Here is a 10972-nt window from a genome sequence, read left to right as displayed (position 1 = left end):
GCAGAAGCGTTTGGTACCATTTCAAAAAAATCTGCCTTTTCAATCAAACTTGTCATTTCCCTTTACTTGGGAGATCATGCACAGAACCGTCCTGACCTCTATGAACACTGACCCGGGGCCCACACCCCCTTCTTCTGACCCGACTGCAGTGCAGGCTCAGCCTCTCGTTCTTAAACACAAACTGGTAACCCCATCCCGACCTAAAAGGGATCTGGTTTGGAGAAGCAAGGCTGAGAGACGCTGTGGACAGGGCTGTTTATTTGCAGCACGGCAATGAAGACAAACGACAGAGGTGAAGAAAGACGCAACACACAGGAGCCTGATCCTCCATCCTCGTTGATCAAAACTGTTCTGACAGCAATTCACACAACCTCTGAGAGACGGTCTCTCTACTTGTGCGCAGCGTGAGTCGGTACATCTGCAACAGAACACGGAGGTCAGTGGCCGCATGCAGGCTCGGGAGCCCTCAGCTGACGGCCCCTCGAGCTCCCCTGCTCAGAGCTTCCCTGCAGGCATGAGCCCCAGCATTCTACAAAGACTTATGCAAACACACTCTCAAGCAGCTAAAATACAGAAAATTTGACAGTAACCAGTGGCAGCCCACGAGTGGAGCTGCTGGAACGCTCGCGCGCCACGGGCAGGGCACAGAGCTGGGGGCCGCTCTGCAGCATGAGCAGGGCGCAGAGCCCAGGAGCCTGCGCTTCCATCCCGGACGCTTCCCAAGTGAAGGGAAGACAGACGGCCGCACGAAGGTGCGCAGTGGCTCTATTCAACAGCATGGCCCCAACTGGCCGGGCACAGGGGTGCGTCCACAGGACTAGGTAAGCCAATCGTGCACACGCACAACCACAAGGGTGAGGGCTGGAGCGCAGGGCCAGGCCGGCCAGACGGCAGCCCCGTGGTGGCGGTCTCTACAGGAGGTCAAGACAGATGGAGAGAGAGTGGACCCCAGGGAACTTTCTGGAGTGACAGAAATGTTCTACGTATCAGCAGGATAGTGGAGGTTACACAGGGGGACACGTCAGAACTCCTCAGACGACTCCACTTAGGACCCACATCACACCACAACCGGAACACAGCTCGGGCGTATACAGCTATTTCCTCAAGAAGTCTGACCTGGGCTTGTAGATTTGGCTCCAAACGCAGTAAGCATCCAATCTGGGTGGTTTTGGTGTGTATGATGCCAGCCCCCACGAAATTTGCAGGATTAGGATCAACGTCTTCAAGGAGCGCAGAACCAAACCCAATGATCTGTGTCACAGAGAGACAGGTGCAGAGGGCAGTGCGACCAGAGATGATGGAAGGAGAGCAACACAACCGGCCTCCCTCCAGAGCCCCAGGCAGCGTCCCAACCCTGGGAACACCCATCAACAGGCCTTACCTTGGCTTTGGTGATTTCTGTGTCCATTGGATGCTTTGCTTTGAAAATGTTCTGCACTTCCTGTTGGGGACTGGGAGGTAAAACCAACAGTCACCACACTGAGCCAGGTCAGCGTGGGAGGACCCGGCCCTGCCCCCACTCCACGTCCCGTCACTCACCTGCTCAGCTGCTTCCAACGCTGAAAGAAATCCTGAGAAGCCATTTCTGTGGGCTGGAAAAATTTGTTGAGTGTGATAGGCAGCTTAACAGACACATTCTGAAAGGTTCCCCCATACCTACGAGCAACACAGAGACAGAGTGAGCAGAGCACATGAGCAACCGAAAATTCAGAATCTCAACTACAGAACCAAATTCCTAGTTTGCAAATCAACAGGGCACAGGGAATGCCTGCTGCTGCGGAGGGTGGGAGGGGCGTGGGGAACAGAATGTTCTGGAAGGGTGGCAGACGAGGACCAACGAGCCAGGCACTGCACCAGCCTGTGTGTGTGTGTCTGGGGACGCAGCTCCGGCCAGGCCTGTTAGACCAACCTCGGGCTTCTACATCTCCTCATTTCTCCCCATAGCCCATTTCCTACAACTCTAAGTTGGTTTAAATTGTATGGGATTTTTCTTTTTTCTATGAAAAGAGACTAAAACAAGTGTTTGCCTACAGAATGCAACAAAAATTTGCCTATTTCCCTATTCTACAAAGTACACGATCTTCAGTTATCTGTGTTTTTAATGTTTGAAAACATGCTTTTCCAAAACTTTAACCTACAAACACCCTACAGAAGCCAGTTGTTCACATACACTCTCTCCCACTCACTGAAAAAGGACAGCCAGGAACCCAGTAGCAACACAAAACATATTTTTAAAAAAAAAAAATAATCAAGGTGGGGCGCCTGGGTGGCTCAGTCGGTTAAGCGTCTGCCTTCGGCTCAGGTCATGATCCCAGAGTCCTGGGATCGAGCCCCGCATCGGGCTCCCTGCTCTGTGGGAAGCCTGCTTCTCCCTCTCCCACTCCCCCTGCTTGTGTTCCCTCTCTCGCTGTGTCTCTCTCTCTCTCTCTCTCTGTCAAATAAATAAAATCTTTAAAAAATAATAAATAAATAAAAAATAAAACGCGGGGCACCTGGGGGACTCAGTGGGTTAAGAGTCCGACTCTTGATTTCACTCAGGTCCTGATCTCAGGGTCCTGGGATGGAACCCCGTGTCGGGCTCTGGCTCATCGGGGAGTCTGCTTGAGATTCTCTCTCTCTGCCCCTCCCCCCACTCTCCCTCTCTCTCTAAAATAAATTAGTCTTAAAAAAGATAATGACCAAGCAGTATGTACGCTCAGAGGACACTGGGCAACAATGCACCCCGGATGGGAGGGCCTGGGGTGCCATCCACACAACGGCCCACACAGGGGCACACAGGACCCAGCTGGTCCCAGCCCCACAGCGTGGGCCCCCCAGTTCCCGTCTCTCAGCTAGAGAGCACAGGACCTGAGCAACACAGCTCTGGCTCGCAGTGGCCTCCCGCAACCCTGCGCACACTGCCTCTCCCTCGTTTCCCAAACGCCACGCACCTAACGCTGTAGCGCGCACAGTGGGTGCTGCCACTCACCTGGACCACCCCTCAGCCCTCACAACAGCCTCCGAAGGAAGCAGCGGAGGCTCGTCGAGGACAAAGGCCTCGCAGGGACCCGGCTGTGTGCGGGCACGACCCCACAGCCCCAGGCCCGAGCGGGCTGGTCACGAGCTCCTCACCTGAACTGGATGTTGAGGACGGGCGCCTCCGTGAAGTCAGACGCACACTCTATGTTCACGACCTGCTGCACCTGTGCGCCACCGTCCACGGTCGGGTCCACGGGCTTGGTCTGCAAGCTCAGATGTGCATGCGTCAAGGAGGCCGCGTCAACACTGGGGAGCTGTGCCCAAGCCGAGCAAGCCCCAGAACGTTCTAGAATGGGGTCTGTGAGTCAGAGCTCATGCTGCTGATCTTGGAAGAGACCTCTAATACAGTTGATCCTACACACATGTTATTTTTAATGATTGATTAGAAACGCCGGCCTTTAACAATCTATGTTCAACATTTACCTTAAAATAAAAACAGGCCCGGCCTGTGGCAAGCAGGTTGCTGCTTTGCACGCCTCCTTCAGGGGAGGCAGCATCCTTGTCAGACGCACTGGGGTGTTCCCAAGCCTCCCTCGTTTGGTTGGCCCATCCTTGGGAGGAAGAGATCTGGATACCACAGCTGGCATCAGCTGGTCACGTTCTAACCACGTTCCTGGCACTTACTAGGGACCACGCTCCAGTGTGGACACAGCCGCTAGAGACGAGCACCGTGCGGCCCAAGTGTGCGGCCCGAGCCCACGCTCGCTCTGTGAGCAGCTGCTCGCTCAGGGAGACTCCCAGAGGAGACCAGAGCTCAGAGGGGCTTACACATCACGTGACAGAACAAAACAAGGGAAGACAAAAGGGAGTCCGAGGAACCAAACGGCTCAGCAGCGGATGCCTGCGTGCCAGTCTCCCGCGCGCCACCAGAAGCTCCCTCTAGACGCGAGACAGCAGCTCGAGGGCGCCGCAGCACCTGGAGCATCTGGCTCTTATGATAAAGAACAACTTCCTCAAAACCCTCCTCTAAACCCCAAATGCCTGTCTGCTGGGGACACAGAAGACACGAGACCAAGGATATTCGTCTGAAGGTCATCTGAACAGATCAGTGTTGGAGTGAAATTTAAGAACTGCGTGGACGTCTTATTTCCATAAAATATAAACATCCGACCTAGAAGGGAAAACACAATTTGTTTCATACACACCCTGAACCTGAATGTTAACAGTGAAAAATACAAGAGTCCCTGTCATCAGCTGAACTCCAGAGAGGGGCCGGGGCGGAAACTCTGCCCGCGGGCAGACAATGGGGTCACGGCTCCCCCTGCTGGGGGAGCTCCAGCTCTCCATCTAAGGCGCAGCCTTTCTTGGGACGGCGCCCTGCCTGAGACCTGGGACCAAGGACCTGGCCACCACCTCCAGGGAGGCCTGGCCAGACCTTCCTCACCCACAGTGATGCCCCAGCCAGTACCACAGCGGCTCACGAGCTGGACGCTGGAGGCAAGGACGCTCCGATGTCGTCACTTAACATCACAACAGAAATCTTTATCTTTCTGAACATTTTTATTCCCTCTGAACTCAGAATGGAAAGTGAATTTCAAATACTCTGATGAGGACAAACTGCACCACCACCCCACCCACCCCTGAATGTGGGGGGGCAGTCATGGCCCAGAGGACAAGGGATGCTGCACCACCCGCTCTCAGTACAGAGTCCCCTGGAGAAGGTTTCTGTTAATCCTCACAACATCCCTAAAACACCCCTGGAGGGCCGATGCGCTATTTCTCTCTGGCTGTCCACACGTGCACTTGTTCCCACACAAAAAACTCGGTCCTCACAAGGCTCAGAGATGACACCCAAGAGGGAGGTGGGCGGCTGTCCATCCACCAGCACCCCCAACAGCCAGTGGGCGGTTTTCTTTGGGCAGAGACTTAAAAGTCTCTAAAAGTCATTGTAAAATACACAGAACATAAAATGTACCATCTTCACCGTCTCTAAGCCCACAGCTCAGGGACACTAAGTACATTCACACTGTTGTGCAGCCATCCCCACCATCCTTCTCCAAAAGTTTCCACCATCCCAAAGGGAAACTCTGTGCCCCTGAGATACCGACCCCATCCCTCCCCCGGCACCCATCGTTCACTCTCTGTCCCGAGTCACCGGCCCCCATCCTCCCCTGGCGCCCACCGTCCACTCTCTGTCCCCCTGAGATACCGACCCTATCCCTCCCCTGGCAACCATCGTTCACTCTCTGTCCTGAGTCACTGACCCCCATCCCTCCCCCCGCGCCCATCATCTGCTCTCTGTCCCTTAGTCACCGACCCCCATCCCTCCCCCGGCCCCAGCGCCCACCATCCACTCTCTGTCCCCGAGCCACCGACCCCCACCCCTCCCCCAGCGCCCACCGTCCACTCTCTGTCCCCCTGAGTCACTGACACCCATCCCTCCCCCGGCACCCACCGTCCACTCTATGTCCCCGAGTCACCGACCCCCATCCCTCCCCCGGCCCCAGCGCCCACCATCCACTCTCTGTCCCCGAGCCACCGACCCCCACCCCTCCCCCAGAGCCCACCGTCCACTCTCTGTCCCCCTGAGTCACTGACACCCATCCCTCCCCCGGCACCCACCGTCCACTCTATGTCCCCGAGTCACCGACCCCCATCTCTCCCCCGGCCCCAGTGCCCACCGTCCACTCTCTGTCCCCCTGAGTCACCGACCCCCATCCCTCCCCCAGTGCCCAGCGCCCACCACCCACTCTCTGTCCCCATGAGTCACCGACCCCCACCCCTCCCCCAGCGCCCACCGTCCACTCTCTGTCCCCGAGTCACTGACACCCATCCCTCCCCCGGCCCCAGTGCCCACCGTCCACTCTCTGTCCCCCTGAGTCACCGACCCCCATCTCTCCCCCGGTGCCCAGCGCCCACCATCCACTCTCTGTCCCCCTGAGTCACTGACCCCCATCCCTCCCCCGGCCCCAGCGCCCACCGTCCACTCTCTGTCCCCCTGAGTCACCGACCCCCATCCCTCCCCCGGCCCCAGCGCCCACCATCCACTCTCTGTCCCCCTGAGTCACTGACCCCCACCCTACCCCGGCGCCCACCGTCCACTCTGTTCCCTGTGAATCTGGAGACTCTAAGGACCTCATGTGGGCGGAATCCTGCAGTATTTGTCCCTCTGTGTCTGGCCTATCTCACTCAGCATCACGTCCCCCAGGTCCATCCACGCTGTGGCAGGTGTCAGCGTGTCCCTCCGTGTTCAGGCTGAGTGACGGTCCGGTGTGTGGATGGACCACGTTTATCCGCTCGTCCGTCGACGACGCTTGGGCTGCTTCCCTGTCAGCGGCTGTGAACGTGGGTGTGCAAGCATCCACTCGCGTCCCTGCTTTCGGTTCTCTGGGTCAATACCTAGAAGAGGAATCGCTGGAACACACGGTCACTCCATTTTCAGCTGTTTGAGAACCGCCACGCCGTTTTCCATGGCTGCTGCACCGGCTTCCTTTCCCGCTGAGTGTGCGGGAGGGTCCACCCTGCACGTGCTCCCACTCGCGGGGTTTCTGCTGTCAGATGACAACAGCCGTCTTCAGGGCCGCGGGCGGGTCCTCGCCGTGGCTCTGATGTGCGTGTCCCTGACGAGCAGGGACGTGGGCATCTCCTCTGCTGGCTGGCCAGTTGTAGGTCTTCCCTGGACAGACGTCGGCTCCAGTCCCCCGCCCATCTTTGAATCAGGTTGTTGTTTTATTGTTGAGATTTAGGAGTTCTCTGTATGTTCTGGAAACTAAGCCCTTACCAGATGCGTGACTTGCAAATATTTTCTGCCCAGAGTTTCTAAGTGAAGGTTTCCGTTAAGTAATTAAAGCACATACCCAAATTCTGCCGGAATTCAGACTTCAGTCCAATTTGAAGCAGCTGGTTTTCAAACAGCACACCATTATTTTTACAGACGAACCTAGGGGGAAGGAACAGCGTGTGAGTCCCTCAGAGCCACCCAATGAAAATATAAAGATTTACTTTCAAAAAGAGTCTAACAAACAAAAAAGGACAGAAAAATCTCTAACGGACTCAAAGTAAAGTGAAGGTAGAAAAGTACTGTAGAAACATCAGTAAAAAGTGCCCACTAGAGACCCGGGGTGTAACCACACAGGACAGGGCAGGACGGTGCTCTGCCCTCCACGAAAGCTCTGATCCACGACTCAAACACGCACACGCCGGGGCCCACGCACGCTCTCAGGCCGGACCTGACGCAGGGCGCTGGCCGCAGCTCCGGGGTGACCACCAGCATGGCAGCCGGGCCGCTGCAGGCGATGCCCAGCCCTCAGTGCAGGGTTAGTGTCTGCACCCCACGTGGGCCCAGGATGCGGCTCACTACATGGTGTCTACACTACACAGAATCGGAAGAAAATAAAATAACGTGTATTCAGTTTTGCTTGTACTCATCTCTGAGGAGCTAAGTGTCCTGGCCTCCTCTACCACAAATCACCATTATGCGGTGAACTGGGACCAAAAGAAGGAGTGAGGGGCAGGGCAGGTGCGGCGCAGTCACCGAGGAACACGAGCCGCCCCGCTCACTGGCCCCCTACTCTGGGGGCTCCCCATCTGCACAGGGAGGAGGAGGCACAGTCCAGAGTGGGCAGTGGGGCGGGCGGGCAGGAAGGGCACCGCCACGTGGAGCCCTCCATGACATCGGGGGGCAGCGAGAGACAGACGCTCCCTGGCAGCAGCCCCCTACACCCCAAAATCTCCGAGTCCAGCTGTGCTGCCGGCCTGGAGAAGCTCAGAGCCAGCAGCAGCCCTGCCCCATCCTGTTTGGTACGAAGGTGCCCCCGGGCGCCCCACGGAGGTTCAGGTGCTGCCGGCGTGTGTGCACGACCACCAGCCCGCAGCACCGCCACAGCCGCCCTCACGTGGAAGCAGCAGCGGCAGACACAGCAAGAGGCACGGTTCGTCCACGGATGGCCGGGCCAGTCCACCACGGGGCCCACTCCACGGAGCTGTGCTCCCCTTGGCCCCCAGGCTGCCCTCCCGCCTCGTCCAGCACCCCCATCTCAACACAACAGGCTCTCTGCCCAGTTCAAGCTGCTCACGCTGCACACGAAGCCTCAGAAGGCAAAATGCAGCCCATTTGGTATGCACAACCTTCTTCCACAACACACCTGAGTGTGTGGTGCTTTTCAATCTCCAACTCAGCACTTCTAGAAGCCACAGACCATAACTCGCACCCATCCAAACCCACCTCTCCTCATCACCTTCAACAATCAACAGGGAGCAAGAATTCACACAAAGTACGAATACCAAGAGACAGGAAAACTGCAAAACCACAAGAATCCTGCTGCTGTCGTCACAATACCCAAGGACAAGGGGCCACTCTGTGAAGACGCTCCTCCCCGTCTGGCCGGCCTGCCCCCACACCCAGGCCAAGCCCTCCCACACCTCCTGGCCGGATTTAAGACCAGCAGAGACACGAGGGACAGAGAGCAGACAGAAAAAAGGTACGGAACAGTACAGCAAAGAAAGCAGGAAAGAAAACATGCTGGGAAGGGCAGTGTGACGTCCGTGTCCTGGAGACGGGGAAGAGGGGCCACGTGAAGGCTCACGGGAAGCAGGGCTCCATGCACAGTGGGGGTGGGGCAGTCCTGATGAGGTGACACAGGAAGCAGGGAAGATGGGGCTGGTGGAGGGGAGGATGGCACGCACCTCGGGACAGACAGACTGGGATAAAGCAGGAGGGTGCAACTGAGGAATGTGTATTAACAGAAAGGGCAGGCTGGGCACCTGCCAGGCACATGCAGAGAGGGGATGATGCGGAGAGAGTCCCTGTCCTGAGGACACGAGAGACCAACTACCTGGCAAAGTTGTCTTCGGAGCCGGGAGCCAGTGGTGCGACCGCGGAGGGTGAGTCTGAGAACACATCCACGAGGAGCCCGCCGGAGGAGGGTGGGGGGCCCGCGGGGGCAGGGGGTGCAGCCCCCAGGCCCAGGAGGTCTGCCGATGGAGAAGGCGTGGACTGGAAAACAGGGAAGGAGAGGGTCAGCGGGGAACCTTCAGGCACACCAAGGCCAAGCAAGTACCAGCACCTGCGCCACCCGCCCCCCACCCCCCCGCCCACGGCTCCTGCCAGGCTGTGCCCAGCAAGCATCCAGCGCGTGACGGGCGACTGCACCCCAGGGTCAGGCCTGAAGCCCACAGCTGGAGGATCAGTCACAATCTCACACAACTGGAAAAAGAGTTAACCTTTTTTTCATGAAGATTATCTGAACGGGAAAAAAAACTTCTGAAAACACTTTTGCCACAAAGGAGGCCAAAAAGAACTAAGACCTCACACGCCACGGTCAACCTTCCGAAGTGGGAGTGAGCGTGAGAGGTGAAGTCAGCAAGCAACTCAGGGCGCACTCTTGGTTTAACCATGTGTAAGTCTTACTGGTCACAGAGGAAAAAAACAGATAAAAAACCTATAGAACAGACATCTTTTTTTTAAATGATTTTTTGATCCTAGTAGGGCAAAAGACAAAGAATAAAGCCATGGGGGGACCACTCCCCCCCACAAAGCACACACCCAGCCGACATGCACACTCTGGCCCTGCACCTCGGGAGGCGAGCGGGCTCTGGTTACCCCTAGGGCGGTGCCACAAGGGCAGAGATGAGCCACTCGGCCTTGAGGCTGGTCTTGAATGACTTTGAGTGTCCCACTGAACATTCGTGAAGGTACAAGTCAGTCTGGAATTATCTGAGACTACATCCTGATGCCATTTTACCTTGCTGCATTCATATTTTGCTGGGTTTTAACATACACTCATCTTTTCAGGAACACAACTACCCTGTGAGCTGAAGAGGCCAAGTACTTTCTTCCCCCAGCACGTGGGCATCCACCCTGGGCACTGGCCAGTCACACCGCTGGCGAGGCCTCTGACTGCCACAGGAATTCCATTCTAAGATAAAGGAGGCATCACAAAACATGTGCTCTGCAAGAGGGTGTGGGTCTGACGGGGCCAAGAACCCTGCTCTGCTGACGGCCCCTCCTTCCTCAAGGCTGGGGGGCAGTGGTATGCAGTGCATGGAGACCACCCCTGCAGGGCCCCCAGGGAAAGGATGGGGACCACAGAGGAGCTGTCAAGAGAAGGAATACCAGAAATTCCTGCAACATGAGCAAGGGTGTGGCTGTGACCTCTCGAGGTGGCTCCTGGCCCTCGCTGCACGGGACAGGGCTCCTGGGAGCACAACTCCTCGAGCACTGCTTCCCTGTCAGTGCAGGGGTCTGACCGTCTGAGCATCAAGCAGCAAGGCCTCTGCCGCAGTTGACACACCTACGGCCTAAACGGGGACTATCGCCCCACTGCCACCTATTGCAAGACCTTTACCACTGGCTCCTGAATAATGGTTCAAATGTTTGTTTGTTTGAAGATTTCTTTATTTATTGGAAAGACAGAGAGGAACAGCGAGAAAGAGTCCCAAGCAGACTCCATGCCAAGGACAGAGACTGACACGGAGCTCAATCCCAGGACCCTGAGATCATGACCTGAGCCAAAACCAAGTCAGACGCTTAACTGATTGAGCCACCCAGATGCCCCAATTCAAAAGTTTTTGTTTGTTTTTTAAGATTTTACTTATTTATTTGAGAGAGAGAGAGAGCACAAGGCAGGGCAGTGGGACAGGGAGAAGCAGACTCCCCACCGAGCAGGGAGCCCGACCGACACAGGGCTCGATCCCAGGACCCTGACATCATGACCTGAGCTGAAGGCAGACACTTAACTGACCGAGCCACCCAAGCGCCCCCAAATGTTTCTTAAAGAAAATCTTTTGTCCAGGGGCGCCTGGGTGGCTCAGTCAGTTAAGTGTCTGACTCTTCAATTTGGCTCAGGTCATGATCTCAGGGTTGTGAGATCGAGCCCCACGTCAGGCTCTGTGCTGGACGAGGAGCCTGATTGAGATTCTCTCTCTCCCTCTGCCCCACCCCACCCCCCACCAAGCACGTGAAGGCACATGCTCTCGCTCTCTCTCAAAAAAATTTTTTTAAAAGAAAACCTTT

General features: G+C 56.5%; 1 protein-coding gene across 1 annotated transcript in view; it reads right to left on the bottom strand.

The window, feature by feature from the left end:
• Window positions 1–241: 241 nt before the first annotated feature.
• Window positions 242–10972, bottom strand: part of AP2A2 (adaptor related protein complex 2 subunit alpha 2) — an 85976-nt gene continuing 75245 nt past the window's right edge. The window contains exons 18-25 of the mRNA XM_078059100.1: window positions 8793–8953; window positions 6816–6898; window positions 4040–4129; window positions 3112–3235; window positions 1540–1656; window positions 1382–1451; window positions 1117–1251; window positions 242–418 (exon numbers count right to left, since the gene is read on the bottom strand). Coding sequence (XP_077915226.1) covers window positions 341–418; window positions 1117–1251; window positions 1382–1451; window positions 1540–1656; window positions 3112–3235; window positions 4040–4129; window positions 6816–6898; window positions 8793–8953 — 858 coding nt within the window. The 3' untranslated portion in view covers window positions 242–340. The remainder of the gene's footprint in view (window positions 419–1116; window positions 1252–1381; window positions 1452–1539; window positions 1657–3111; window positions 3236–4039; window positions 4130–6815; window positions 6899–8792; window positions 8954–10972) is intronic.

The sequence above is a fragment of the Halichoerus grypus genome, chromosome 11 (genome assembly GCF_964656455.1).
Source record: "Halichoerus grypus chromosome 11, mHalGry1.hap1.1, whole genome shotgun sequence".
Taxonomy (NCBI): domain Eukaryota; kingdom Metazoa; phylum Chordata; class Mammalia; order Carnivora; family Phocidae; genus Halichoerus; species Halichoerus grypus.
Note: the sequence above shows the minus strand (reverse complement) of the source record. Positions and strands in the feature narration are given on the sequence as shown.